Below are 27,641 nucleotides of genomic sequence, written 5' to 3'. Positions count from 1 at the left end.
TGAGTGACATTGGACCGGCTTATATGTGAGCCAGACTGAGACTGCACGGTGGCTAATTTGTGTGCAAAATATTAGATTTAAATCTGCAGTTGTTTCGCCTCATGGTCGCACCAAAGGCCCTTTCGTAAACCCTGCATCGCGACCCTTACATACGAACTCTCTCACAAGCGCTGGCCCACAAGGGCGTGCTGATATTTCACTCGGCATCTGCATCTACCCGACTCGTCCAATACCATGTCTGCGTGGCGCCAGAATGGAAGCATATGTTCATAGCCAATACAGGGTGGGATACGGACTCGGTTCTGTACAGCAAGCTGGTGAAACTCGACCGATGGATTCACTCGCAGTTTTGAGCAACGTCGCGGCGGCGGCGCAGGCCGGGGGCAACATCCCGCCCGCCGACACGCGATATCAAGATCCAACTGCATATGCTCACAATAACTTTCATGAATCCAGTCCTATGGCTGAGGCTCTTGGCGCCATGAAGAGCCAAAATATGGATCCGGATCCCGTCAGCCCACCTCGAGGCCACCAAACGCCAAGGTAAGCCGCTTCCAAGGGTCTACAACATCGGCTATTCATATTCTGACAACTCTCAGTGTAATAAAGATTGAAAAACCAGACTGCGAAATGCCCCTGCCGTCCGTTAATAATGGCGCAACGGAATCCTTCGTCTCCGAGATGTCTGACCTCTCATCTCGTCAATCATCCTTCTCTAGTAAAGCGACGACGCCGGCTGATAATGATACCCCAAGAAAACGTATGCCCGATCTTTCGACCCCATCGATACCTTGTCGCAGCTTTTCGCATGATGGCGACCGATTAGACTTCATCGTTCAACCTAAATCATCCATTCCTAAAGATGTACCGCCATCGCAGTACGCAACCGAGTGCATCATTGCGGCAGAAAACTCGAGATTGAACCCATATGCTCTCCATACCGAAGAATATCTCCTGTTGCGCCATCACATAACCTACGCTCAGGTGACTACGTACCTGAATGTTCGAAATAGTATACTGCGCCTTTGGCTGAAGAAGCCCTGGCAGGGGATCACGAGAGAAGAAGCGGTAGGGTGTGCGAACGCTCGCTGGTTTGATGCAGCCAACTTGTGCTACGACTGGCTCGCTCGTCGGGGATATATCAACTTCGGATGCCTCGACCTGGGGCGCGTTGCAAGAAAGGCGAAACTCCAAAAGCAGATCAGCAAGAGGAGAACAATCGCAGTCGTAGGAGCTGGGATCTCGGGCTTATCATGCGCCAGACAATTAGAGGGACTGTTCAAGCAGTACGCGGATCGCTTCAATGACCTCGGCGAGGATGTACCAAAAGTCCTACTAATCGAAGGACGAGGCCGAGTGGGAGGCCGAGTTTACTCCCGCCAGTTCAAGACTCAGCCCAGGTCACCCATGGATGGATTCCATACCAAACGATGCACCGCAGAAATGGGTGGAATGATAATCACTGGATTCGACCGCGGAAATCCCATCAACATTCTCGTGCGTGGTCAGCTATGTTTGCCCTATCATGCACTCAAAGCAGAAACCACAATATACGACAGTGATGGAAAACCAGTCGATGCCGAGCGTGATCAGCTGATTGAAAAGTTATACAACGACTGCCTCGACCGTGTCAGCGAGCACAAGCACAAAATGACGGCTGCCAAATTGATACAAGGCAACCGTGACTTGCTAGACGAGGGCAAAGACAGCCCAACGGATGGGAGCAAAAGCATCGCTCAAAGCGAAGAGATGGCAATTAGCCAAACCAACGAATCGACGCTACCACAGCAACATTCTGGAGACACAGTGCCGATGATACCAGTATCTTCGGACAAACTGACTGGACGGGTCTATTCTGAACCCGGGGTTCCTGCAACCTCTAAATCTTCTGAAAAAGTGGCTGAGATGGGGTGGAATCTAAAGCATGGCATTGATAAGGAAACGGACCTGGATCTAAGCCATGCAATCCATGACCCAGACTGTACCTTGGGTTCAGTGCTTGATGATGCCATTTCCCAGTACAAGTCGTTGGTTGAACTGAACCCGCTGGATCACAGACTTATAAATTGGCATATTGCCAATCTTGAATACAGCAATGCTACAAACTTGCACAATCTGAGTCTTAGACTCTGGGATATTGATGCTGGAAACGAATGGGAAGGAAGCCATACAATGATTGTTGGTGGCTATCAAAGTGTAGCGCGTGGTTTACTCCACTGCCCAACTCCTCTGGACATCACATCTAAGTCTCCTGTGAAGCGCATTAGCTATCACGCTGATTCCTTTGTCGGGCCTGCAAGCATTGAATGCGAAGACGGAAAAGTGGTGGAAGCCGACTCCGTCGTTTGTACAGTGCCACTTGGGGTCTTAAAACATGGCAACATTGAGTTTGACCCGCCTGTGCCTGATTGGAAATCTCAAGCTATCGAGAGATTGGGCTTTGGTATTCTCAACAAAGTGGTCCTGGTGTATGATAGGGTATTTTGGGAGGCGGATAGGCACATATTTGGGGTCTTGAAAGACGCCCCAGATCCGGAAAGCACGTCACAACATGAATATCGCGGCAGCCGCGGCCGTTTCTTTCAGTGGTTCAATGTTACAAATACCACGGGCATGCCCTGCCTGCTTGCTTTGATGGCTGGAGACGCAGGCTTCGACACAGAGACCACAAGCAACGAAGCCTTGATTCGCGAAGCCACAGAGACTCTACGCAGCGTTTTCGGTCCAGACGTGCCGCACCCACTGGAAGCAGTCGTGACGCGATGGGGCTCTGATCCTTTTGCGAGGGGCAGTTACTCGTCGGCGGCGCCAGACATGCAACCTGAGGACTACGATAACATGGCGAAACCCTTGGGTAACCTGTTCTTCGCGGGCGAGCATACCATCGGCACCCACCCGGCAACCGTTCATGGTGCCTATCTGTCGGGCTTGCGAGCAGCCTCAGAGATTCTGGCAGAGATTCTGGGCCCTATTGAAGTGCCCACACCGTTGATTTTACCGCGCGATTCCTTGCTACTACAGAAACGCAAAGAGGCGGCCAAGGATCCACGCCAAGCACGCATTGATGCATACGAAGCCGAAGCTTGGAAGTATGTACAGTCCAAGATCGGAGAGCGACCCGTACAGCCAGGCAAGGTGGCTGGCAACGCGTATCTGCTCTTCAGCAAGATGCACTTTGACGAGGCACGCAAGCGATGCGAAGAGAACCGCAAAGGGGGCCGGACCAAGGCCATTCCGAACGAGGTCCGTGTCATGACCTCGCGCATGTGGAAAGAAGCATCGGAAGAGACTCGCCGACCATTTGAGATGCAGGCCAACGAGCAGAAGCAAGCATATGCTGAAGCCATGGCGAAGTACGCGCCGATGGTGGAAAAATGGGACCTTGAAGCCATTCAGATACGGACAGCCTACGAAAGAAGCAATCCGTTTAGGCCAGAACCTGGCGACGCCATGGTCGATTCTAGAGGCCGCATTCTGCTCACGCCAAAGAGCCGTCGCGCTCGAAACGTAAGCTATGCGGAAGATAACGACGGCAGCATGGAGTTTTAGGCGGTGGCGGCAGTAGATGCATTGTGTGGGACTCGTGTCTTTCTCCTCCTTTTACACTCAGCATGTTTATAGATACAATGTTTGTGGTTTGGCGTTTGTTTGGAGTCAGAATCAGCGCGGAAGATGCTCGGGTTTTTGTATTTCTTGTTTGTTTGGTACATGCTTAGGCTGGCCTTGGGTGTAAAACAGCGACCAGGCGGTAGCTTCAACGTCCAACCTTGATAATCAAACGTAATCAGCAAGCATCGTGTGAAGAGCACCACAGTCTTCACAAATGTTGTAATCGCATTGTATTGCTCGCTCGTGACAAATGCGGAAAGGGTTGATATACTAAAGAATTTATTGAGGCTTTGATACACGGGGAACCCCCATAGCGGGCGAGACCTCTAAAGATTGGTACAAAGGGAATCTTTTCAAAGTTATGATTGCACCTCCAGCATTTACATGTCCTCCGAGGCGGTGGCACCGGTGATAATTTCGACAAGTTCGCCGGTAATGACGGCCTGTCGGGTACGGTTGTAGAGAATCTGGTACTTGCCAATCATCTCACCGGCGTTCTTGGAAGCGTTCTGTGGGTTCATTGTCAGTAAATGGCGCACATTAAATAGAATGAGAACGGGGAGCCAACTCACATCCATGGCGTTGCGACGAGCAGACTGCTCGCAGGCGTGGCCCTCAGCCAGAGCCCAGTAAAGGGAGTTGGCAAGGCTGTACTCGCGGAGGTTCTCGAGGACCGAATCGTCGACCTCGAAGGAAGAAATGTTGGCTGGCATCTAAGTTAGCTTCGGGAATCTCTTTCTGGGTACGCATCGTAAAAAGGCACATACGGGAAGCGAGAATGGCCTCCTCGGAAAATGCCTCAATGAAGGTAGGCTCGTAGCTGGTGGCATTGATGAAGCGGTTGTACAGAATCTTGACGTCGGTGTACTCCTTGGGCAGCATGATGACCTGGTCAGCAATGGCCTGGGCGTCGGCATAGGTAGGGATGGCCTTTCCGACACCGGCAAAGGAGAGCTGGATGTCCTGGGCACTGGTACGGGAAAGCTGCGAACGGCACTTCTCGCCAATGATGGCGAGGTCGAACTTCTCGCCCTCGGCCTGGAGTCGGCGGATGAAACGGCTCATGCTGGAGTGAATACCGCCGCAGAGACCCTTGTCGGAGGAGCAGACAATGACCAGAGTCTTCTTCTCGCCCTCCTCGAGGGCGGCAGTCTCGGCCTGCTTGAAGACCTCGTTGGACGTCTCACCGTAGACGCGGGAGTCGTTCATGGTGCGGGTGGCACGGGTGAGCTTGGTCGAGGCAACAATCTTCATCGTCGAGGTGATCTTCTGAATGTTCTTGATGGACTTGAGGCGGCCCTCGATTTCACGGAGGGTAGCATAGGTAGCTGCGCTGTTGGGACCGGCCGGGGCAACTCTGTAATTCATCGCGGGGCGCGTCAGTACATAGAAATTAATTGTCGATGAGTTCCGCATGCTCTAGCTGCTCCCGACGACTCGTCATCAAGCTACATGCGCCATTGGGCACGCCGTTGCGCCTTTTTGCCGAGTTCGTCGGAGCTTGCATTCGGGGCTCTCGCTCTGCCCCCAAATTTCCCTGAGGCAGTTCCGTAACTTACCGAGTCGAGGTGACCGCGGCGCGGACGGCAGGGCGGGCCGCTCTAGACAGCATCGTGACAAAGGTTCGAGAAGTCGAATTAAACCTCAAGCAAGCGGTGGCCCAATTGATCGCGCTCGTTGGATCAATTGACGAAGGGGGGTGAGGATCGTGGTTCGGGTGGTTGAGGTGGATTCTCTGGCTCGTTTTGCTCACGTCGCTATTTTCCCGGTAAATTGGCGGGATTACTTTGTCACGTGACCCGCCAGTGCCAACGGCGCTTGCGAGCTGCGGCAGGTCCTCGCAGCACGATCTCACTCGATTCCAGGCTTCACCAAAACCTTTGACCCTTTCATTCTTCACCACTCCCGTGAAAGGTGGCCTATTTTAATTCCCTCTTCACCTGCACTAGGCGTGGAGGGGTCAACTTGCACTCTTTCATCCCTCTTTTTCTTGCTTCTCGCAACAGAATCGCTCTTCAACCCGTCTCGCAGCTCTCTTTTATCCCAAACTACTACAGCGCCCTAGTTTCCTGCCCTCTCGGCGCGCTTGCAAAAATGTCCTACAGCAGCTCTGACGATGATATGCCTCTTGCTAGGCCAAACGGAAACGGTACGTGCTTTCTATGCCTTGCATCGATGCGATTCGAACTTTTTCCTATTGTCCCAAGCGCTTTGCGACTCGAACGAAGACTCTTCCTTCGCCAGTTCGCCCTTTGGTATTCGCCACGAACGTGCCCACTAACTAGCACTCTCGTATAGTTTCGGCTGCAAAGGTCACCGCATCGATGGACAAGGCCCTCGATCGATCCGTACCCAAAACATCCGGCGCTGGCGAAGGCATCCTCGTCCCTCGTAAAAACTCGGACACGATGGACCTCGACGGCGCTCTCAACAACAAGCGCAAATCCCGCACATCGATCGCCAAGATTGACTACAAGGACGACTCGGACAGTGACGGTGCCCCTCTGGTAAGTTGGCCGGTCGCGATCAGTCTATGTCCGCTACTTTTCATTACTGACAAGAGTGCGCCAGGCCAAGCGACAAAAATCGAAGAAGGCTGTGGAGTCTGATTCTGATGATGAACCCATCAGCAAATCAAAGTCTTTCAAGTCCGCCCCTCGCAAAGCAGTTATGGACTCCTCCGACGATGACATTCCGCTAGGCAGCCTGGCTAAGAAGAAGGCAGCCATCGAGAATGCAGCCGCAAAAGAGGCGCAGGCCATTCGTGCCAAGGATGCGAAGAAGAAGGCGACACCGAGGAAGAGCATCAAGGACGAGTCCGACGACGATGCCCCTCTCGCGAAATCGTCTGCGAAAAAGCGACAGTCGAATGGCGTCGCCACCAAGCGAAAATCAAATGGTGTAAAGAAGGAGGAGTCCGATTCCGACGCGCCGATCTCGAAGAAGGCCAAGGCTGCCACATCAGCCAAGAAGGGCAAGGTGACTCCTGCTAAAGAAGCGAAAAAAGCTGCCAAGGAAGAGGAAGAGGAAGAGGAGGGCTACGAATGGTGGAATGCACCCAAGCCTGAGGATGATTCCATCAAGTGGCAAACACTGGAGCACAATGGTGTTTTGTTTGCCCCTGCCTACGAGCCTCTCCCAAAGCACGTCAAGCTGAAGTATGATGGCCAAGACGTTACTCTGCCCCTCGAGGCCGAGGAAGCTGCCTCCTTCTGGGTTGCTATGATGACTCCTGCGTCGTCTCACCACCTTGAAAACCCCACGTTCCGACAGAATTTCTTCGCCGATTTCTCCGACATCATCAAGAAGGCAGGTGGCGCGAAGAATGCGGCCGGTGAAAAGGTACCGATCAAGAGCTTGGACAAGTGCGATTTCACAAAGATCTACGACCACTGGCTGGTGAAGACGGAGGCCAAGAAGAACAAGAACCTGTCCAAGGCTGAAAAGGAAGCTGCCAAAGCCGAGAAGGACAAGCTGGAGGCACCATTCACTCACTGTCTTTGGGATGGTAGAAAGCAAAAGGTGGGCAACTTTCGCGTTGAACCGCCTAGCTTGTTTCGTGGTCGAGGCGAGCACCCCAAAACTGGCCGTGTGAAGACGCGAGTCTGGCCCGAGCAGATTACGATCAACATCGGCAAGCATGCCAAGGTTCCGGAGCCGCCCAAGGGCCACAAGTGGAAGGCTGTTCAACATGACCAAAAAGCTACCTGGCTTGCTATGTGGCAAGAAAACATCAACGGGGCATACAAGTATGTCATGCTGGGAGCTGCCAGTGATGTCAAGGGCCAGAGCGACTTCAAGAAGTTTGAAAAGGCTCGTGAACTGAAGAAGCACATTGACAAGATTCGTCGCGAGTACACCAAGGAGCTCAAGAGCGAAATCATGGCCGATCGTCAGAGGGCTACGGCCATGTACCTGATTGACAAGTTGGCACTGAGAGCGGGTAACGAAAAGGATACTGAGAATGAAGCCGACACTGTGGGCTGCTGCTCGCTGAAGTACGAGCACATTACTCTTGAGCCCCCGAACAATGTCACTTTCGATTTCCTGGGCAAGGACAGCATTCGGTACAATGAAACGGCCAAGGTCGACGCGCAAGTCTTTAAGAATTTGAAGCTGTTCAAGAAGCCACCCAAGGCCGATGGCGATGACCTTTTCGATCGCTTGACGACCTCTCAGTTGAACAAGCACTTGAACAGCTACATGCAGGGTCTGACAGCCAAGGTTTTCCGTACTTATAATGCTTCCTTCACCATGGCCACACTTCTCCGAAACCTGGAGAAGGACCCTCGGTCCAAGGGCACGATTGCAGAGAAGGTCAAGTTGTACAATGACTGTAACCGAGAGGTTGCCATTCTCTGTAATCACAAGCGTTCAGTTGGTGCTAGCCACGAGCAGCAGATGCAGAAGCTGAGCGACCGTATCAAGGGTTTGCGATATCAGCAGTGGCGTACCAAGATGATGATGCTTGACATTGAACCGACCCAGAAGAAGAAAAAGGGCGCTGCCTATTTCCAACTTGACGAGGACATTGACAAGGAATGGGTCCTGGAGCACCAGCAATTCCTTATTGAAGAGCAGCGCACCAAGATTACGAAGAAGTTCGAAAAGGACAACGAGAAGCGCAAGGCTGATAAGGAAAGGCCGCTGCCCGAAAAGGAGCTTAAGGAGCGCCTCTTGGCTGTCAAGGAACTGGAGGCCAAGTTCAAAAAGGAGAACAAGACGAACAAGGTTGAGGCCGAAGGCCGCGGCCCAACCGTGGAGAAGCTCCTTGCGGCTGTGGAGAAGCTTGATGACCGCGTCAAGGTGCTGGAGACGCAGGCCGAAGACCGCGATGGCAACAAGGAAGTGGCCCTGGGTACTTCCAAAATCGTAAGTCAAACCCAGAAACGCCAATGCGGGCGAGTGCGAATTGAGACTAATGCATGTGTCAGAACTACATCGACCCCCGTCTCACGGTTGTGTTTTCGAAGAAGTTTGACGTTCCCATTGAGAAGTTCTTCTCGAAGACCCTGCGAGACAAGTTTAGATGGGCCATCAAGTCGGTGGAAGATGCCGACGATTGGGAGTTTTAAGATTAGGTACACGCTGCATCGCTAAACTCTAGAGTGTTTGTTTCGGGAGGCCGCTTCTGATATATTTTTCTATTTCTTGTCTTTATTCTTTTCTTCTTCTTGCTTTGCTTTGTCTTTTTCTTCATTTTTCTTTTTTCTTTTTCATTACTGCCTGGGGGAGCACAATCATCGAGTCAACGGGGAAAACAGAAAATTAGACGCCTTTGCTGGCGACTAATGAGATTGTACGATGGCACGTTTTCTTTTTCTTTTTCTTTTTCTTTTTCAATACTGCACGGGAGACGATGGGAAGCAGACAATTGGCGTTTTTACTGACGGCGGGAGAAAAAGGCCACACGGATGGCTCGCAGTTCGACATAGGTACAGCTTGATGGGCAGAGATGTAACGCAGGCTCCTATTTACTTTGCTATGCAGGCATGGGTGTAATCTAGTTGGGCGCTTATCACTACGTTGCTACTGGAGAGCATGGGGTCAGCACACATACATGGAGCATACAAGATTTTATCATTGCAATAGCTTAGTTTATTGATAGGGTTGCTGAATTCATCTTACTTGATCAATCACTGTTTTCATGTAGAGGCAGGTAAAATATGTAAAACATGTTCTGTAGCGCGCTTGGTGCTATTTACTGTCCGTCTATCTATACGTATGCATTTTATGCCTCGCTTCTATGTATCCCCAAACGCCGTTGCCATCCCTCGATAGAGGGTGCGCAAATTGTAAGTACCCAAGCCCAATTATAAATATATATATATACGTCTATGTCCGTAAGTGTAGTCGCAAACCTCAATGCTGAATCATTTTGTACCGTCTTTGCTTTTCCCTCCTCATTACCATTACAAGCCAAATCCTGGCTCACAGGGCTCTGCCCATCAAGAGGGCCGCGCCGACAGCGACAGAGGCCGACACGGCCGACAGCAGCAGCGAGGGCGTGAGCAGCGCCGCCGCGGCCGAGGACCTCATGATCTTGCCCTCGGCCGTCATGTACCAGCCGCTGGGGATGGTGCCGCCGCTGGGCGGGTTGGTGCCGACCCAGGGCCAGCCGGTCTGCGTCTTTGTGGCGGGGCTGCCGTCCTTGCCGAGGCCGCCGACGGGCACGCCGGGCGCCGACGTCGTGGCGTGGCTCGCGGACGGCGGGCTGGCGCCGGTCGCGGTCGCGGTCGGGATGTTCTTGGCGCCGCCGGCGTTGGCGTTGACCTGGCCGTCGACGGCCTCGATGGACTCCCAGGAGCCCGAGGTGTCCTTGTAGCGGTACTTTTTGCCGGTGGAGTAGTCGGTGACGCGGAGCGACTTGACGGCCATGACGAACGGCCCCTTGGAGAAGTCGGTCGGCCCGCGCGCCCACTGGACGGTGCCGGGCGGGTTGCGGGCGGCGTCGCCGCCGGCCCAGGAGCCGACCTTGAGCTGCATGGGCGTCTGCGGGTACTGGTTGGGCTCGGCATCCTGCTGCTTCAGCTCGCGGACGGACTTGCCGTCGACGGCCCAGACGATGCGGTCCTTTGTCCAGTCGACGGTGTAGGTGACCCAGCGGGCCTGCGTGCCCTGTACGGCGTGGAACTGGCCGCGGTTGTAGTCGGTGGTGAGGCCCTTGCCAAAGTAGTTGGACTGCATCTCGTCCGGGTTGCTGCCGAGCCACTCCATGTCGATCTCGTCGAGGTCGTCGGACTCGAGCACGACCGAGGACACGATTCCGGCGCCGGGCGCCGCCTTCATGGTGATTTCGACGTGGCCAAACATGATGTAGAAGAGCGAGTTGAGCTGCGGCGCGTCGCCGCTGGCCGCCACGGTGAAGGAGGCGCCGTCGGGGCCGTACGTCGGGACGCCCTGCGCCTCAAACGAGTTGACGGACCCTTTGGAAAAATCTATGTTGATGGACATGCCGAGAGCCGTGTTGGGCGGACAAGATGCTGCAGGGGCGCACGTTTGTTAGCAAAGGGTCTGTAGATGCGACGAGGATGGTGATGGAGGGCGCACGTTGCTTTAGCGGATTGCATTTGCTCCAGGTTTGTGCAGCTGTCACAGCTAGGAGTGAGGCTCCTGCCGCTATGCGGAACGGTATTCTCATGATTGTAGATATGTATGTGCTGTGTTGTGTATGTGAGGTGTTGTATATGGCGGGGTCAGCAGGTGTCGTCGCGCAGTATCAGTACAAGTGTCGCCGATTCGCTTCGGTCGGTAGGCATGTGCGATGCGCAGAAGGGGAATGATGAAGGACAAAGAAATCGAGAAGTAGCCCCGATAAAATAAGACGAGAAGAAAAACGTTGGGCTTTGTAGAATCAGGCACAGGCGTGCCAAGGTTGGAGCCAGGGTGTGCTTCGCCCAATGGTTCCAATTTGACGACTTTTCCTTGGTCGAGTCCTCTTCCCAGCCACACGATGCGTCGTCGCAGAGTGCGACTGGAGAAGTTGACCGGTTGAAGCCAGTACTATTTCCCAAGGTTTGTATGCCAGGTCCAGTAGGAAGAGAGCTCATACTACATCAATTGAATGCCTTTATTTTTCTATTTGCTTGTCTGAATATCGTTCCCAAGCAACATACTATGAGACACATCGTCATCGGCAGCAACATATGCATCCAAGTCGTATATTTAGTGGCTGGGACTCAGGCAGTGCTTGACGTTTTTAGTGGCTAATTATAGCGTTTCCAGCGAGCATGTCCCTGTAGGTAACTCCCTGTAGCTCCCTGTAACGCAGCACTGCCTCGAGCCGCTGTGGTGGACCCGGGTGGCTGGGCTGCTAAGAGGGTGGCTGGAAAAAGCACAGAGATCCAAGGACTTCTCTCGTATAAGCACTTTATAGGCACTACCCAAGCCGTGTAATTACATTTTCCACGTGTCATGTCTCTCGTCAAGCCGCTCTAGCCGTTTCCACGTCGGCATCTACCCGTCCGATCGCGAATTAGTTGCCGCTACTAGATGCTGCGGTTAACGTACGAGTCAAGCCAGCCAAGAGGGTGTAAGCTCGAGCTGTGCAGTCCAGTCTTCAATTCTTGCAAGTCTGGTGCTTGTATGCATTAAAATATGGTGTAGGTTTTTTATCTTGCAGCGTCTCTAATAACATAGGAAGTGGGTGCCTGCACAAGGCGCTCTCTCTAATAGCCGTTCAACCACTTCACAAAGTTGTCTACTCTAAACAAGGAAGAAAGGGATTGGTGTCTAATTTTACACAAATGTCCAGTTTCATCAAGCCGGCGGCGCTCCAGAAATGACATCTCATTGTACAATGTGCTCATCTCTCCATCACTCTTACCGATGGGCAGTCTAAAAGTCGGCACCGAGCCTCTCGCGGAGGCGCTTCTGGGTCTCGGCAAAGACCTTGTCGGCGGTGGTGACGGCCTCGACCTTGACGACCTTGCCCTGCTTCTCGTAGTAGTCGACGACGGGCATGCTCGTCTCGATAAAGGTGCGGAAGCGCTTGCGGATGCTCTCGGCGTTGTCGTCGGCGCGGCCGCTGGTCTTGCCGCGCTCGAGCAGGCGCTCCTCCATGACCTTTTCCGGGCAGTCAAAGAAGAGGACGAGCTTGGCGGGGCAGACCGTGTCCTCGAACTTGTAGGCCTGGTCGAGCTTGCGCGGGAAGCCGTCGATGAGGAAGCGGCCCTCCCTGGTGCCCTTTTTCGCGAGCGCGTCCGTCATGGCGTTCTCGAGCAGCTTGACCGTCACCTCCATGGGCACAATCAGGCCGTTCTTGATGTAGTCGCGGATAAGGTCGCCAAACTGCGAGCCGGGACGGTCCTGCTCGGCGCGGAGGAGGTCGCCGGCGGAGAGATGCGTGAAGCCGTGCTGCTCGACGAGCTTGGCGCACTGGGTGCCCTTGCCGGCGCCAGGGCCGCCGAGAACGAAGACGACGGTGACATCCTTGGGCGAGAAGACGGGGCCGGCGATTTGGGCGGCGCTGGGGGTGTTGGGCTGCGAGCCACCGGGGACGGGAGCGGTGCCTGTGGATGTCGAGCTCGTGTTAGCCAGGGAAGCTTGGAAGCCATGGTGAAGCCGCTGCGGAGCTGCAGATGATTACGGCCAATTGAACGCCTCAACAAAGTAAGCTTGTGAAGCTTCCAATGTCTTTGAAGATGTCGAAGAAGCTTCATTGTAATTTCGTGGATGCAGGGATCGGAACGGGAGGTACAGGTGGCGTTTTGAAAGAAGAAAAATGAATGCAGCACTGCGCCTTGTCAAGACTTACCCTTGCGACGGTTCGCCAGGGCGACGTAGCCAGCCGAGCCAAGACCAATGATGGCAAAGAACGGCCAGAACTTGACCTTGTTCGGGTTATTCGCGCGGGGGGGCTCGGACGAGTATGAGCGCTGCTGCTGTCGTCGAAGGATTCGAGGGAGGACGGCAGGGCGCGACGCTGTTGAAATACCGCCGGCGGCCGGTCGGGGCTGCTGCGCCAGACGGCCGGTCAGGCGTCCGAGGGGCATGCGGATCGACATGGTGACGACTGTGCGTTGCGGGAGGCCGTGGGGAAACGAGTGTGGTGATGGGAGACAGAAGACGATGGTCTGAAAAGAATCGGCTGACCTTGTGAAGCCCCTTGCCCTGAGCTTGTGACGGCCGATTTTAGCACTCAACAGCTCTCGCATCGGGAAGCCCCCACGTTGTCAAATCTCTCCACTTTTTTTTATTTTGAGGCTCGGTGCATATAAAAGTTGGTTTTCATCATGTCTATCTTCATTTGCTTTATTATTCTCCCTGTCATGTACTGCCGTCAGACCAACTGGCAGCGTACGACACGGCGTCTCAAAAGAGACTAAAAACACGGATTGCAGTGAGCGCCTAGACAGCTGCGTAGAACAGCTGGATCCTCGTGAGCTAAACGGCGAAAAAAAAGTAAGATGAATCGAGAAGAGCAAGGCAAAGAAGAAACGCATAAGAAATGTCAAAAAAAAATGCTGCTGCTTTCAGAGTACGTCGAGCGTGCGCTTGGGCTCCTCTTGGACAGCAGGCTGCCTGCACGCAAGATAAAACAGAACGCAAAAAGAAAACCCAGCAGGTTTCAACCAAGATACTCTTCCCAGGCTATTTTGTCTTGTCAAAAGACTACACCACGTCTTGCTTGCGCTCAAGGAACAACGCCAACGCCTCTCCGCCTTGGGGACTGCTGACGTAGGGCAGGCCCCGAGTGCTGCGCAGCAAGATCGCAGTCCGGCTCAGAAGTAAAAGAGCTTCAAATTCAGAGGCAAGCTGATGCACAGTTACGACAAGACTCTAAGAAGGCGTGATCTGGAGCCTCACACTTTCACGACTGCGTCTTGTGGCGTCAGCGGCTGACCCCTAGACAAGACGCAGCAGCAAACGCCGCTCACATGTATATTCTCACGATGCTTGTCTCACCTGAAGGTCTTGAAAATTCCCCATTGCTTTTAAACAGACGCAACCTGTAAAAAGGACGCAAGTGACTGTAGGATAGAGGATCGTGGCACGCAGAACGTCGGAAACACGCGGCTCTCTGTTGAGCCGTTCGACCCAGAATCCGACCACCCGCGGACGGATGATACAAAGTTGGCCAAGACTCTCAGGCCAACTTTGTATCATCCATTTACAGCATACAAGCATCCCGCTACTCGCAAGTAGTAGCAAATGCTGCGCAAACTATGCGTCTGCCAAGTTGAAACTTGCAACCAATCTCTGGGCTTGTCGTACCAGTAGAACAGCACTTTGCCAAAATTATAAACTTCACAACCGCTTCTCCGACAGGAACAACGTTTGTCAAGGTAAGCCACCTGGCAGAGTTACCATGAACTTATTCAGGGACAGCGTTTTCTCCCACCTGCGCCAAGACTGCACTAGCACTTTCTAACCCCATCGATGCTTTACATCAACTCCAAAATCAAGGAAACTACGGACACGGCGGGTCTCACAGGGCTGGTCAAACTATCAGTCTCTTGCTCGTAACCCTTTGATTAATTTTCCGTTTCATTGCACGAATCTCGCAGCTGTCCCCATCAAAGGTCAGCGTAGGACATCTTGAGCCTAGCGCCGGCAGTCCAATGTTACTTGTGGTGATGCATCGCCAGAAGCAATGTTTAGGCGCCTCGCTCCCGCCAATTTCGATTCGACTGTGCCTTCATTCGTTACTTGACTGTAGAAAGGTTCAAAGTCTTCTCCTTGCGATTGACATTGTTTCCAGAGGTCTTACAGTATCTGAGCTGCAGGGAGAAATTTCAGTCTCTCTGCAAAACGCCAATTAGCTTGACGTCATTGTGGCTCTGATGGGGTTCTCGCTCGTATTTTTCATTTAGCAGCTTTTCTGGATCGCTTGTCAGTAACGTAGTCCTAAAATTAGTTTGTACGGAGCCGCCGCGGCCCCCAGCATCGCCGCGGTACATCGGGGTCTCCCCGCCACAACTTGCTGCGACTGACTGGCGAGACGTCATTGCGGTGCCAAACTGGCCCGCTGCAAGGCAATAGATTGAGACGAATCCGTGCTGCCCGCAGACCATGGCTGTATTCAGAGACTGAGCGCGAAAGCCAAGCCCACCACTGCGGCTCCGGACGCCACTGCCACCCACACACGATAGTCCGGCAGCTCGTGCTATTCCCATCACCGCATTGCTCCACTGTCGTCTTCTCGTTTGTGGCCTTGACGCATCATTGATCAAAGTTTGCCCATTATGCTAGAAAAGTCAGTTGTCTGCAAGTAAGCAGAAGCCTTAGCCTCGCCAACGAGACAACATCAACAGCTGCAGTAGGTGGCTCGCTTTTGTTTTCCCGTCTGGGCTAGTTCGGCCGGTGCATCTGCGAAAACACTTCGTAGCCCTCAGTTGTAAAAGACCCTGTTGTCAGGACAAGCGGAACGTGAGACCCGCAAGGACCGCATCGCCCGGCCGCTACATCTCCGTCATGACGTCCCTCGGTGGAACAAGCTGCGGGCCATCGCTAACGGTGAAGGTTGCCGACAGCCCTGGCAGATTCAACCATGTCCAGACTCATACGAAGGGCAATGCAGAAAACGCTTTGTGCATGTTTTAGCGCAGCTCTCTCCTGACGATCTCGAGGTATAAGTATACCTCCGTATCCCCTCGACCAATCTCGTCATCTCATCTTCAACCCTCACACTCTTCCTCCAACCAACTCTTTCCACAACTACAACCTCAGTCAAACACCCTTTCAGCCGCCACAATGAAGTTCACCACTGTCTTCGCCACCCTCGCCGCCTTCACTGGCACTGCTGCTGCTGCTGCCATCGACATGCGCGATACTTGCCTGGCCAAGAACGCTGTTTGCTACGTCGCCGGCGGCCCGTCGCCCGGTGTCTGCTGCGACGGTCTCATCTGCGCCGCCGACCGCTGCCGCGACCCCGCCGAGGAGACCATCAAGCCCAAGCCCACCACGACCGCCGTCGCTGAGCCTACCTGCCTGGCCAAGTATGCTGTTTGCTACGTCGCCGGTGGCCTGCCACCCGGCGCCTGCTGCGAGGGTCTGATCTGCGCTGCCGACCGCTGCCGCGATCCCGCCGAGGAGGAAGTCAAGCCTACTCCCACTCCTGAGCCCACCTGCCTGGCCAAGAATGCCGTCTGCTACATCGCCGGCGGCCCATCGCCCGGTGCTTGCTGCGACGGCCTCATCTGCGCTGCCGACCGCTGCCGCGATCCCGCCGAGGAGACCTCTGCTTAGGTTGTTCGCTGAGCCATGTATATATATATCCTGAGAGTTCCCAGAGGAGGTGCTAGGGTCAACGAGTGGCCCTAGAAAAGTTAATGAATAACGTTCAATAATACCTTACTATAACAAAGAACATGTTCGCGCTGCTGCCGAAGTGAAGGAGTGAAAACGTTCGTAGGGAGAGAGTGTAGCATTTGAGATGAAGTGTATGGGTACAAGCTTCGGAACTGGTTTTTGTATAGTGTAATCATTGTCCGACGAGGAGTTTACAACGGCAATTTACATGCCAAGTAATGCCCTTGTTAGTTTCTCAACGACAACAAATAAGGTGATTGGACGCAAAATTCCTTTCATAAGCCAAAGTTATATTATAGACAAATGCTGCAAGACCCTACAGCGTTTTTCCCGCCGCCGCAGACAAATGCATATTATCCCGATGCGGGGTTATGCGGACATTCGCTAATAAATCATGTAACCGCCAAAGCCCACTTCGACATGGCGGGCCATTCGCAGTTCTTCTTCTATTTCAGGACCTCCACCGATTTGTTTTAATATTACTGATCATGTCCCTGAAATCCAGTTCCGTTGCAACACCTAATCTTCCACTCCGACGGCTGCAAGTGGCTGTGGCGGAAATGTAGGAAACATCAGTTGGCTCAGTTCCCAGCTGGACTAGGCTAGGACAAAAAAGCAACTAGGGTTCACATCAACCTATCTGAGAGAATGCCATCGTTCTATCTTACCAGACGCGCATTAGTGATCTAGCTGCAGACTGTCACTTCCGGCAGCCTGTCGCACCTCGTGGCTCGGCGTTGGGTGCACGGGGGTATTGTATACTAATCTTTTTTGTCAAATACATACAATTCACGACGGTCCCTACGTGCGACTGGGGGGCAAAGTACGCCCGGTTTGCTCCTCACGTTGTCGGTAGATTGGTAAGCTTGAGAAGACTCACCCATTACTCGAATCTTGATGTCTTATATATAACGGCGGCTGTGTCCGGGTTCTGTGAATATCATCATCCTCAAAGTCCAGCACAGAAAACAACAGCACCACTGAGAGAGCTCTCTACACCTTAACGAAATGTCGCCATCTTCAGATATTCCTCTGGTGTTTGTCATCGGCGGAACCGGAGCGCAAGGGATCCCTGTGATCCGAGGCCTTGTCAAGGACGGTGCATACGCCGTCCGCTTCCTGACCCGCGATGCAACATCAGGCCGCTCCCAAGAACTTCTCCAGCTTCCCAACGTCACAGCTGTTGAGGGCACATTTGCAAACGAGGATGACTTGCGACAAGGACTGCACGGCGCCACCTACGCATTCATAAATATTGACGGTTTCAATGCCGGAGAAAAGACGGAGATGTTCTGGGCGATGCGATCCTACGAGCTGGCCCTTGAAGAGGGCATCAAATTCTTCGTCTACGGAAACCTCGATTTCGTCTATAAAAAGGGTGGCTACGATCCGGCGCTGCGCTGCGGCCATTACGACGGCAAAGGCCGAGTCGGAGGATGGATTCTACAGCAAAATAAGGCTCCAGAGAACAGGGACAAGATGGGCGCTGCGCTCTTTACCACAGGGCCGTATATATCCATGGCCGTAGGGGCGCACACGCCCATGTCTCCTACTGTGGAAGACGGCGTCGTCACCTGGCGTGTGCCGCTCGGTCACGGCGCCGTCGCCCACGTCAACCTCGACGACTGCGAGCACTATGTCCGGTGGCTCTTTGACCACCAAGAGCGCGCCAACGGCATGGACCTCGAAGTTGCCATTGACCTCATTTCCTACGACGAGCTCGCGCGCGCCTTTGAGCAGGTGACTGGCCACCCTGCGCGCTACATCGACACCGACCTCGCGGACTACTGGGCCGGCGGGCCGCTCGGCCAGGGGACCTCGACCGCGGGCTACAACGCGGCGCCGGACGACCCCGCGACCATGACGATCCGCGACAACTTCACCGGCTTCTGGAACATGTGGAAGCGCTCGGGCGCCAACCAGGGCGTCGTCCGGCGCGACCTCGCCCTGCTCGACGAGATTCACCCCCAGCGCGTCAAGTCGGCGCGGGAGTGGTTCCAGAGGGAGGAGGACAGGAGCGCCGCGCTGGGCGTGCCGGACCTCTGGACGCGTGTGAACAATCTCCGGCCCGTGCTGAAGATTGCGGAAGACGGCAGAAAGGGTCGGCTTTGAAACGGCCGCGACTGGACGCAGCTCTTCGACATAGTGCTGGTCTCGGAGGACTCAAGACTCAGTGAAGAGCTGATGAAGGAGCATGTCAGTCTAGTAGACAATAGATGTCATGTTGAGAAACTCATGATTAACCCCTTAGACTGCTTTTCCAGCCTCAACTAGAACAATATATTCTAGTATTTCCGAATTTTCTGCCGATTATCTTTGTCACGCTAGTTTTGTTCAAGCTGGCGTTGTTGCCAGTGTAAGGCCAGTAAGGAGAGGGACCTCTGTGCAGTATACGCTTTGCTAATATCCTGCTGGCATGACTTTTCAAATCTGCCTTAAGGAGTTTCACACGTAACGAGGCCGATAAGATGATATTTGCTGCTTCCCAGCAGCATCACGACGCACAATGTCCTGCTCACTCTCGAATGGTTAATGAGCTCTGGAACACGAGTATCAATATGGACAGTGGTGGCGCACAGGAGTGTTGCACCACGCCATATGATTACTTGAGTGTGGTTTTTATGGTATTATTAGGCATTAAGTTAGATATCGCTCACATTATGTGCCGCTCGCATTAGACACTTTCTTCTCTGTGGCTTTGGAGGCTCGGCAAGGCCCCGACAGTCCTGCTAACTTCTCCAGCTTCCATTGCCCTCTTTTCATTGCAGATAATGGTGAATCAATTGTCCTACGGTACCCTTGGTGGGTAGAGGACAGGTGAGAAAGCTCGTAGGTGGCACGCTGACTCTTCGGAGACGTCATCGCTGCTTTCTGCTGGTGTGGCTACTAGCCAAGCTTTGGCATTTGAAATAACTGATGAGCCATCCACTGTGTGGCATAATCTAGCAACCAATAAAGGGAGAGAATCTATCTCTGTAAGGAAATATCATTGTCGTCAACATCGAGTTCGACACTACCTGATGAGTGTACAATGCAATACTTGCGCTCGACTTACTCGCAATTGGGGTTGCTACCTCATTGATGACTTGACTTTCATTCTCCATGCCCCTACTCCATTGTTTCGTATGCCTTGTCATCAATACCGGGACTCTTTTAAGCCTTGCGCCCAAACGTGGTGGCCTACCCTACATGGCATCATGACGAGGTCGCAAACTTTTAAGTTCAGCCAGCTCTCGCTTGCCTTCTTGGGCCAATTTTTAGACTTCCCACTGCTAGTGCGATACGAATGCTCTCGCTAAAAGAACAAAAAGGCGCAGGAGCTCTGAACTTGGTCCCACCCGTCCCGCCTCTGCCCTCATCGATATCCCGACCTCCCGATAAAAGGGAGCTGAGCTGGAATGCCATTTCAACCATTGTCATGCCCAGAGGTCGTCGAGGGATTTGTGTGCAAAACAGGATGGCTGTATCCATACAGTCCGTACAATTAATTGCAACTCTGGCGTGAATGCGGAGGAAGAAAAGCCGAAGATCCCGCGTCTAGACACACCAACTCACGTATTCTGTGTGGCGGGGTAAAACCTTGTTTCTCAGCGGATTTAGCAGCAATGGCATTCGTGAACTGCATCCTCGGCTGAGCCTCAAGTTGCTGGGGAGAGGGACGCTCAAGCCCTTTCTTGTTTGGCGCGCATCATGAAACGTCGATCGCTTGCTGGGAAGCACACACCAAAGTTAAAACCACCGACACACTGAAGTCAAGGGACACGAGCTGATGGACTCGCGACGGGAACTTGAGATGGCACTTTGCTAAGGGCACCCTCCCTCCAGCAAGGCCTAAAACAGGCACGAACACATGTTTCGTAAACGCCATCGCGTTTTGAGTTTTTCTTTTCGACTCTGTGGGCACTTTGCCATGTACATAGTGTTCGGTATATTCATGTAACGCGCACATGCTTGACAAGAAAAGCCCTCAAAGAGAGACGACACGTCTGGTACAAGTGAAAACTGCGCAGCTTTGGAAAAAAGAGTTTCACAGCCCAGAAGCAAAGCAACAACTCTGGAAGCACCGGTAAGCGTGAGTACGAAGAGCAAAGAAGAAATATGATAATAAAACAGACAAGTCACGGCTCACCTGCGGCGCAAAAAGGAAAGAAAAAAGAAAACTGCAGAAACCACCAGCCTTTGGGAAAACAGCGCTTGAAAAAGGAAAACCACAAGGCCTCTCTGCCCACTCTACATGATTAACATCGAGCACGATTCAGCAAAAACAACAACAACACTCTCAGAAGAAAATTCTTTGACAAAAAGTAAATAATCTCGACACAGCCTCTTTACCACCACGGTGGTCTGCGTGGCTCTGGTCTGCGTGGCTCATCAGGGTAGCATTATCGCTGGAGATCCCCCGCCTTTTGCTGTCCCTTGCAGCTGAGGCGTCCATTGAAAGTTTAAAAAAAGCATGACAAGAACCACATCATTCGTTGTTTCTTTCGCCCTAGCCCGAACAAAATCTATCAAACCTAGTTTTGTTTTCTCTTTGAGAAGAAAGAAACGCAGATGGAATTTACAAGCCGGCCCGTAATTATATCACGACTAAGACCGCTGTGCCAGACACTTACACCAATCGCGAAACATGAAAGCAGCGAGTTCACCCAGAAATAGGCCCGAGAACGGACAAAAGGAGAATTCAAGAGAAAAGTGGCACAGCATCGGAGGACTCGCCGAGAAACCGGAGCAAAACGAGACACGGAGCATCGAGAGGAGGCGTGAAGCTAAAAGTGACAGACATGCACATTCCAATCAACCCTTTGGACGGAGTGAGCATCGCGTCGGGGAATTCTTGCCGCTTCACTGGGCCACTTTTGTCCATCTCTCACGCCACCTCAAGAGTCAGAAAGAATTCGCTTAGAGAGGCCCGTTGACCTGGAAAGCAAAGAAAGGAAAAAAATTGGTATGAACAGCCAGTATCTCTCTCGGCCCTGTCTTGGAGGCACAGCCCGACAGCCAGTTCTTGGTTGAAACAACGTGTCACACCGGGCTCAAGACCAAAAAGTAAAAAGAACAAGCTCACCCACCACCTCGGGCCTTTCCTGACCCTCTCTATTCCGCCACGTCGCGGGCTGGCGGGAGAAATGGATTCCCTTTGTCTTGCGCAACACGCGTCAAACGCCACGCCGGAAGATGTAGAGGCAAGAGGGCCCGAAGATGTGAAACGAAAGGTGGCTTGCATGGACAAAGTTTGTTCTTGGACGGAATAGCTCAACCTGAACCTACGGCAGAGGAGAAAAAGAGAAAGAAAAATGCGTGGTGGTGTGGAAAGAGATGTCAAAAGCAAGTATTGCCTGCAAGTGGCGTCAATGCATTCCCGAAGCACATCTGGCGTCCCGAGGCCGATGCGAGATTGATGGCTGCAAATACGGTGCGTTTACGATATCTAAACAGCCCATGGTTATCATTGTAGAACTACCGGAGCTCCTCCGGTGAGGCAAGAAAAAGTATAAATGGGTTTTCAAACAGCTAGCCGTCTCTTCTCGGCTGTCGCCTGACGCATTCTGCCATGACAACTTCTCCATGTCGCCTGATGCCCGGCCTGTCAGGTAGCGCTCAGACCGGCAACCATCCGGTCGACTTTTTGACGCTCGAGTTGAAGTGCCACGGACTCATGCCAGTCATGCATGACCTAGCACACATCCAAGGAAAAAAAAGTGTCAAAGCGATGGCAGGCGAACACACACCCATGCCCGGTGCAACTTTGAAGGGAACCACTTTACCATGTAAACGGGATGGTACGGCAAACGAAGAAGAAGGCGCCTTTCTCGAGGGACAAGACATGCAGGTGGATTTACGGAAAGTAAAAAAGAAAAGAAACGGCCTTGATGCAGTTGAGCTTTGGTGGAAAGAAGTAAACATGACTCCACATTGCTAGTGACGGCATTGTGACAAAACGACGAGCCACTAGGTTTTGCTTTTTGTTTGGCGCCCGTCTTGAATCGCGGATGCAGCCGGCTTTTGTGGCTGGCAAGCTGGCAAGGAAGACGACATCTTTCCTGTGTCCGCTCACCCGCTCACCACCCACACGTTTCTTTGGTGCCCGGACCGGAGTTGCGATCGGCCCTGGGCTGAGGTGCATCATCCGGCTCGAGAGACCAGTTGGAGTGTACCTGCGCAACTGCGCGCCGGACGACACGTTCACAATACGTAAAAAGACGACATGCGGCATAGCCCTGAAACAAAGCTCTCGTGTGCCTTTCATTGGCGCAGATCAACACGCAGTTCGTTATCGAGAGCCCCAGCAACGTGTTCTCGGAGCACGAGCTTCTCGGTGACCTGTCCTGTTTGCCTGTCTGCCCGTTTCGACGAAACTATAATTTCACAGGGACCAGCCCCGATATTTTTGTCCAGTACCCAGTGCGGGAACAAATCTACTTACCGCGACGGTAATTTTCGAAGTGCTGGTAATAGCGGCCCAATGCTAAAAAAGAACGTGGAACAAAGTGACATGCCACACCAGTAGATTAGGAACTGCTGATTTTTTCCTTCGTTGGAGAAGCGATCCAGAAGATGTATGGCTCGTGCACTTGTAGACGGATGGAGCAGGCACAAATTACTGCGACCCGACGCCAAAATGAGACTGAGCCATTTGGCCTGCCCAGAGGCCTTTGGTAGTAGGGTGGTATCGGCCGCGTGCTGGCACCCTTGTCGGCCGGTTGCAAGGGCTCAAATTGCCGTCCCGCTGGGTTGGGCTGGGTTGGGTGGTGAAAGTCGACGAAACCTTCCAGAAGGCCATTATATATCGTAATTAGCCTCGACCAGGGTGGTCATGACCAGGCTAGTTGGCCAGCAGGGACCCGTACCCTTGTGCTAACGAGAACAATTTCGCCGGACAGGTGGTGTTGGGTGAATCTGATGCTGGTCTTCATAAGCAGGCAGATGTATTAAATTCCGGTCCTGGCAACTAAATAGAAGCCGAGCAATTGGACACATGATAAGCCATTGGTCCATTCTGGGGCGAGAAGCTGCATCGTTCAATGTTGTCACTGTGCCACCATCTCGGCGAGTGCTGCTACTTGTGATACCAGCTACCAAGGCACTGGTACAAGTGCATTGCGATAAGAGTAGAAGATCTCCCAATCGAGTATGGCGCAATGGCGCTGTGGCCTTGAGTTTCTGGCACAGGTTGCAGAGTGACATTCATTCCCTAGCGTCGGCTGGGCAAATGGAAGAAATCCGGGGACTCAGAAGCCAGGATCAACGAGGCATGGGTGCCGAGTGGACTTGCATTGTCTAGGCGGCGGGGCAGTTCATCTGGTTCCCAGTTGGCCAGGTCCACGCCGGAGCTCACGCTGAGAAGCGTGCGAGTGTAATGTTACGGGTAGTTGTGGCGGTGACAAGAGAAATTGAACGAGACAGTTCATTACAGAGGCTCGGGGACCGTTTTCTTCATCTGGCCCTCTTTTGAAAGTCAATGAATCAGACTAATAGCGAGACCGTTTTGCCGAATAACGAGAAATGACTGCCGGGAACCTGAACCAAGAACGTGGCGCACGATGCTGCAAATCCCTTCTTGCTTGGTAAACCGTGGGGATGCAAATCTTGTCCCCCTCTGGTCGTGATTTGAGATTTGGAGTGGCAAACTCTTCGAGACTTTGCCGCGTTGAGAAAAGACTGGCAAGTTGACGGGCAAGGCAGTGCCAGTTTGGTGGCTGAACAGGCATCACAATCTCGAGGGACCAACAGGCGCTAGGCGGCAGGGGTCAAGAGCAGCTAGTCTACTTAGTGCATCCCACTCTCCCACCTGGTCCGGCGAGGTAGCATCGCCGCAGCTGGTGGCAATGTTGCCAAAGCCATGACAGGGTCTGGCAAGCCTGTTCCTGTCCAGGCCCCGGGATGGCCAGACCCCGACGAGGGAGGTTACACCCGAGCCAGCCAGTTGCCAGGGACGTGCAGATGGGCGGCGCAGAAGAAAGCTCCGGAGCCTGGCAATAGGGCCGCAATGGTGCCAGATGAACCACCAAGGATAATAGGCATCGGTTAACTGGTTTCGATGGAGGCAATCAACGACACACCCCTCCCCAGCGACCGCGTCTGCAGCAGCCGGTTCCGTGGCATCACAGCGTGCACGAAGCACCCTGGCAGGGTACCAGTAGGCTTGCAGGCTCGTCCAGTCTGCCGGGTTTTCAGACCCTGTCCACACCTAGGCCAGGCACAGAGAAAGGGTGTGAAGGCAGCGGACGGACGCACAGAGAGTGCCGACAGCCGCCTGGCATGGGCTAGGTAGCGAGATTACAGAGACGTTTCACGTCGAAATTTCGTTGGCAACGGCGGGGGAAACGGGATGGCAGCCTGCGAAGAGCGACCAGCACCGTGGGAAAAAGCAAAAAAGAACAGATAAACGTGCAACGACGGCCGGGACGGGCGATAGTGGGCCGAGAGAGAGAATACTGGCAAAACTGGTTGACACTCAGTCGATACATCGCAGTGTATGGAGTACATACAGTACGTACTGATGATGAATTGGGATGCAGCCAAACGGGGTCGACTGAGGCTGGCGGCCGGTGGTGTGCAGGCAGCAGGCTCTAGTTCTTGTTCTTGGCGAAGTGGTGGTCGGAAGAGGAGCAGCGGATCATTCCGGTAGGCCGTTTGGCCGTGTGGATGCTGCTTGTGGTGCTGCTCTGGATGTCTTGAAGCAGATTTTGTGCCTGGATTCGCTGGATGCTTGATGCCTTGGTGCCTTGGTGCCTGGCCAGCGACCGGTACCTGCATATTCGACCTCATTTGCATGGTGCTGGTACCTGCATGAGTGGAGCAGAGGCTGATGGCTTGGGATTGCACAACGCTCTTCATTACCCTTTACGTCCGCTGTGCATACGAGTACAGTGCGGAGAGCCACATGTTGATGCAGGAACACTACCAGTACTCCGTACGTGTACAACATAAGAGGTGACGGGCACTGTGCAGCCGACCAAGTCCAGCAAGTCCATGGCATGTAGCCAGATGCAGGCACCAGGGTCGTCACCACCACCACAATATGCACCCTCAGTGTGCCACTCGCATCCTTCTGCTCCGCGCACCTCGGGCCTCCCAATACCGTGCTGCGCTCTTTTTCACAAAGTCTTGCTGACGCAGCTTGTGCAGCCTGTGCTTCCTCGGTACCCCGCAATGTGGATGGAGCCTTTTTCCCAGGCTTCTGGTGGCTGCTGATAATATCGAATGAGGCGTCGTCTGCTTTGGTCCCTTTTGCCTCTGCACACCGTTGGCTGGCTGGACCGAGCGGGTGGCGTTTGCCTGTGCCAACGCCGACGACACCGGTTTGCATTGAACTCGCTGAAACGAAGCGAAACCTTGACCAAGAGTCGGCAATGTGTTGAACAGCTCCAACTGCTACACCGTGCAACCGTGCAATTAGTGACTGATGGTATAATACAAAGGCAGTCGGGGAAGCAGGCCGGTACGGCCTAAACACTGCCTAGTCTATCAAATTTTCGGAAATTCCTGGCAACAGCCAAGACAACTACCTCAACTCTAACCAGACACCATCTTGGCCGCCGTACTGGTAGCTGCGGCTGCAACGCTGTGACAACTCCAACTCCAATTTGGCAGGGCTGGCAGCATACTTCGTGCTAGCTCTTGCCGAGGACTCGACCACAAAGCTGCTCCCCCACTGATTCCTTCTGGCCGAGAGGCTAGAATAGACGTCACTCTGGAACTGGGCTAGCAAGGACTAGCACGAATTGACCCAAGGCGACGGAGTGGCCACGGTCAAGGACGGCCACAATCAGCGGTGATTCTTCCCGGAGAATGGGGAAAGACCCCATCGAGACGGCGAAATCATACGCTGCCGGTGCCATTTATTATGCTGTGCCGATTGCGAAGGCTGCATTAGCAGAGGCAAAAGACATCTGCCGTTTTATTCTAGCTCCTTCGGCATGCATTAGGTTCAAGACAGCACGCCGTTTACTTGCGCCCGGAAGCGCGCACGAGCCAGTCCTAGGCTGCACCAGACAAGACAGGCTATGTATTCCTACATGACAATTTTGACAGTTTTTAGCTGGTCAGATTATTCTTTGTCAAATCATGAAGAGATGCCACCCCGTCGCATAATACAATGTAACTTGCCAGCGCGTTGGACTGTTGTTTCTCTACAAGGCAAGACCGCATCCATGGGCACGCCGTAGCAGTCGATGGTAGAGTCGAAATGACAAGACTCTCGAGCAGAGTGATCGGCAGCGGTGGCTGTCGCTACAGCCCAGCTTTCCAGTTCATCACTGGGGCCGTGCTCTTCTCAGAGGGCCAATTGCCAGCCCTTGCCCGGAGCGCTGGGACAGCGAACCAAGGCTTCGGCTTGGAGGAGGAAGCAACGGCCAATCCAGTGTGATGCCGGCTTGTTGAGAGCTTCTGGTGGCACTGTGGATATTCAAAACTCCATCACCGCTAGTGTGCTCGCGAGCACAAAGGCAAAATAGATTGGATGCTGGCGTGTGTGCATAAAAAAAAAGTGTCACGTCAAGTGGAAGGGAAAGGGACCAGGCGCACCAAGACATCGCTCCAATGCACCCACAAGCTTATGCAACGCTAAGGTTTCAGGTTCAGAAAGCATTCCTCGTGGCGGCGACCAATAGGACTCGTCCCGGGGCTGTAGTTTCCACCTTTTTGTTTCGCCTGCCACTTGCGAGAACTTGACCCGGTTCCTGGACAAACTGGAGAAGGATCCAGGAACAGTTCCCGGCCGTGGTGTGATGTTGGCGTTGTTGGGCGCTATGCCAGACGGTGGTGGTGCTAGTTCAGGTACCTGATCGGCCGAGTGACAGTCTCCTCCACGCCGACGTGGTGTGATTGGCACTCGTGTGCACTGGGCTGGACCGGCTGCCAATGGACTTCTGCGTCCAACATGACGCTGTCTGGTTCGTCCCTCAGACCCTGCTCCTGTCCCTGTCCCTGGCTGTTCTAGCGTCGGCAAGCCCGACCATCGGAACGGCCCTTGAGCATTGTTAGTTGGTCGATGCTCATGACTGCCACCCATGCCAATGACCAGATTTGATTCACAGGCCGGCCTGAAGAAAGTTCGCATATCGTTTCGGCAAATCCATCAGCCCCAAGCTTGGACGCTACTCGCAGACGAAGCGACTCATGCGGATCATGCCGCAGAGGCCGCCAGATCTGCTATCACGGGCCTCATTACTCGTTGACGAGCTGCGTTTTTGATAGACAAGAAGGCAGCGCCATGTCCAAGCCGTTGTGTTTCATGTTTTCTCCTCTGTCGATGCTAGCAGGGTGCATTAGTTGTG

The 27,641-nt window shown here is 53.4% G+C and overlaps 9 protein-coding genes across 11 annotated transcripts; 4 read left to right on the top strand and 5 right to left on the bottom strand.

Annotated features, from left to right (window-relative positions):
- Positions 1-253: 253 nt before the first annotated feature.
- Positions 254-3,549, top strand: LMH87_003833 (uncharacterized protein; the record flags this gene model as incomplete). The annotated part of the gene is made up of 2 exons (XM_056194962.1): positions 254-543; positions 600-3,549. 2 exons carry the CDS (start codon positions 254-256, stop codon positions 3,547-3,549), a joined length of 3,240 nt encoding a protein of 1,079 aa, XP_056048638.1.
- A 440-nt stretch (positions 3,550-3,989) lies between these two features.
- Positions 3,990-5,221, bottom strand: LMH87_003832 (uncharacterized protein; the record flags this gene model as incomplete). The annotated part of the gene is made up of 4 exons (XM_056194961.1): positions 3,990-4,118; positions 4,182-4,315; positions 4,377-4,966; positions 5,169-5,221. The coding sequence occupies 4 exons, from the start codon at positions 5,219-5,221 to the stop codon at positions 3,990-3,992; spliced, it is 906 nt and encodes a 301-aa protein (XP_056048637.1).
- Positions 5,222-5,703: 482 nt separating this feature from the next.
- On the top strand, positions 5,704-8,684 carry LMH87_003831 (uncharacterized protein; the record flags this gene model as incomplete). Its single annotated transcript, XM_056194960.1, has 4 exons — positions 5,704-5,758; positions 5,908-6,116; positions 6,181-8,481; positions 8,544-8,684. The coding sequence occupies 4 exons, from the start codon at positions 5,704-5,706 to the stop codon at positions 8,682-8,684; spliced, it is 2,706 nt and encodes a 901-aa protein (XP_056048636.1).
- Positions 8,685-9,540: 856 nt separating this feature from the next.
- On the bottom strand, positions 9,541-10,750 carry LMH87_003830 (uncharacterized protein; the record flags this gene model as incomplete). Its single annotated transcript, XM_056194959.1, has 2 exons — positions 9,541-10,592; positions 10,660-10,750. The coding sequence occupies 2 exons, from the start codon at positions 10,748-10,750 to the stop codon at positions 9,541-9,543; spliced, it is 1,143 nt and encodes a 380-aa protein (XP_056048635.1).
- A 1,196-nt stretch (positions 10,751-11,946) lies between these two features.
- LMH87_003829 (uncharacterized protein) lies at positions 11,947-13,265 on the bottom strand (the record flags this gene model as incomplete). 2 transcript variants are annotated; one of them, XM_056194957.1, is made up of 2 exons in its annotated part: positions 11,947-12,620; positions 12,866-13,265. In XM_056194957.1, the coding sequence occupies 2 exons, from the start codon at positions 13,263-13,265 to the stop codon at positions 11,947-11,949; spliced, it is 1,074 nt and encodes a 357-aa protein (XP_056048633.1). The 2 variants fall into 2 exon arrangements, with proteins under 2 accessions (XP_056048633.1, XP_056048634.1); XM_056194958.1 differs by lacking the exon at positions 12,866-13,265 and adding an exon at positions 12,698-12,770.
- Positions 13,266-15,804: 2,539 nt separating this feature from the next.
- Positions 15,805-16,299, top strand: LMH87_003828 (uncharacterized protein; the record flags this gene model as incomplete). The annotated part of the gene is made up of 1 exon (XM_056194956.1): positions 15,805-16,299. The coding sequence occupies one exon, from the start codon at positions 15,805-15,807 to the stop codon at positions 16,297-16,299; it is 495 nt and encodes a 164-aa protein (XP_056048632.1).
- Positions 16,300-17,370: 1,071 nt separating this feature from the next.
- On the top strand, positions 17,371-18,474 carry LMH87_003827 (uncharacterized protein; the record flags this gene model as incomplete). Of its 2 annotated transcripts, XM_056194953.1 has the most annotated exons (2): positions 17,371-18,000; positions 18,053-18,106. In XM_056194953.1, 2 exons carry the CDS (start codon positions 17,371-17,373, stop codon positions 18,104-18,106), a joined length of 684 nt encoding a protein of 227 aa, XP_056048631.1. The 2 variants fall into 2 exon arrangements, with proteins under 2 accessions (XP_056048631.1, XP_056048630.1); XM_056194954.1 differs by having other exon boundaries at positions 17,371-18,474.
- Positions 18,475-19,304: 830 nt separating this feature from the next.
- On the bottom strand, positions 19,305-21,111 carry LMH87_003826 (uncharacterized protein; the record flags this gene model as incomplete). Its single annotated transcript, XM_056194952.1, has 5 exons — positions 19,305-19,335; positions 19,418-19,436; positions 20,310-20,416; positions 20,492-20,522; positions 20,976-21,111. The coding sequence occupies 5 exons, from the start codon at positions 21,109-21,111 to the stop codon at positions 19,305-19,307; spliced, it is 324 nt and encodes a 107-aa protein (XP_056048629.1).
- Positions 21,112-24,639: 3,528 nt separating this feature from the next.
- On the bottom strand, positions 24,640-25,137 carry LMH87_003825 (uncharacterized protein; the record flags this gene model as incomplete). The annotated part of the gene is made up of 2 exons (XM_056194951.1): positions 24,640-24,806; positions 24,861-25,137. 2 exons carry the CDS (start codon positions 25,135-25,137, stop codon positions 24,640-24,642), a joined length of 444 nt encoding a protein of 147 aa, XP_056048628.1.
- Between the last annotated feature and the right edge of the window lie 2,504 nt (positions 25,138-27,641).

Source organism: Akanthomyces muscarius, chromosome 2 (genome assembly GCF_028009165.1).
Source record: "Akanthomyces muscarius strain Ve6 chromosome 2, whole genome shotgun sequence".
NCBI classification, from domain to species: domain Eukaryota; kingdom Fungi; phylum Ascomycota; class Sordariomycetes; order Hypocreales; family Cordycipitaceae; genus Akanthomyces; species Akanthomyces muscarius.
This window is presented reverse-complemented; position numbering and strand designations above follow the sequence as displayed.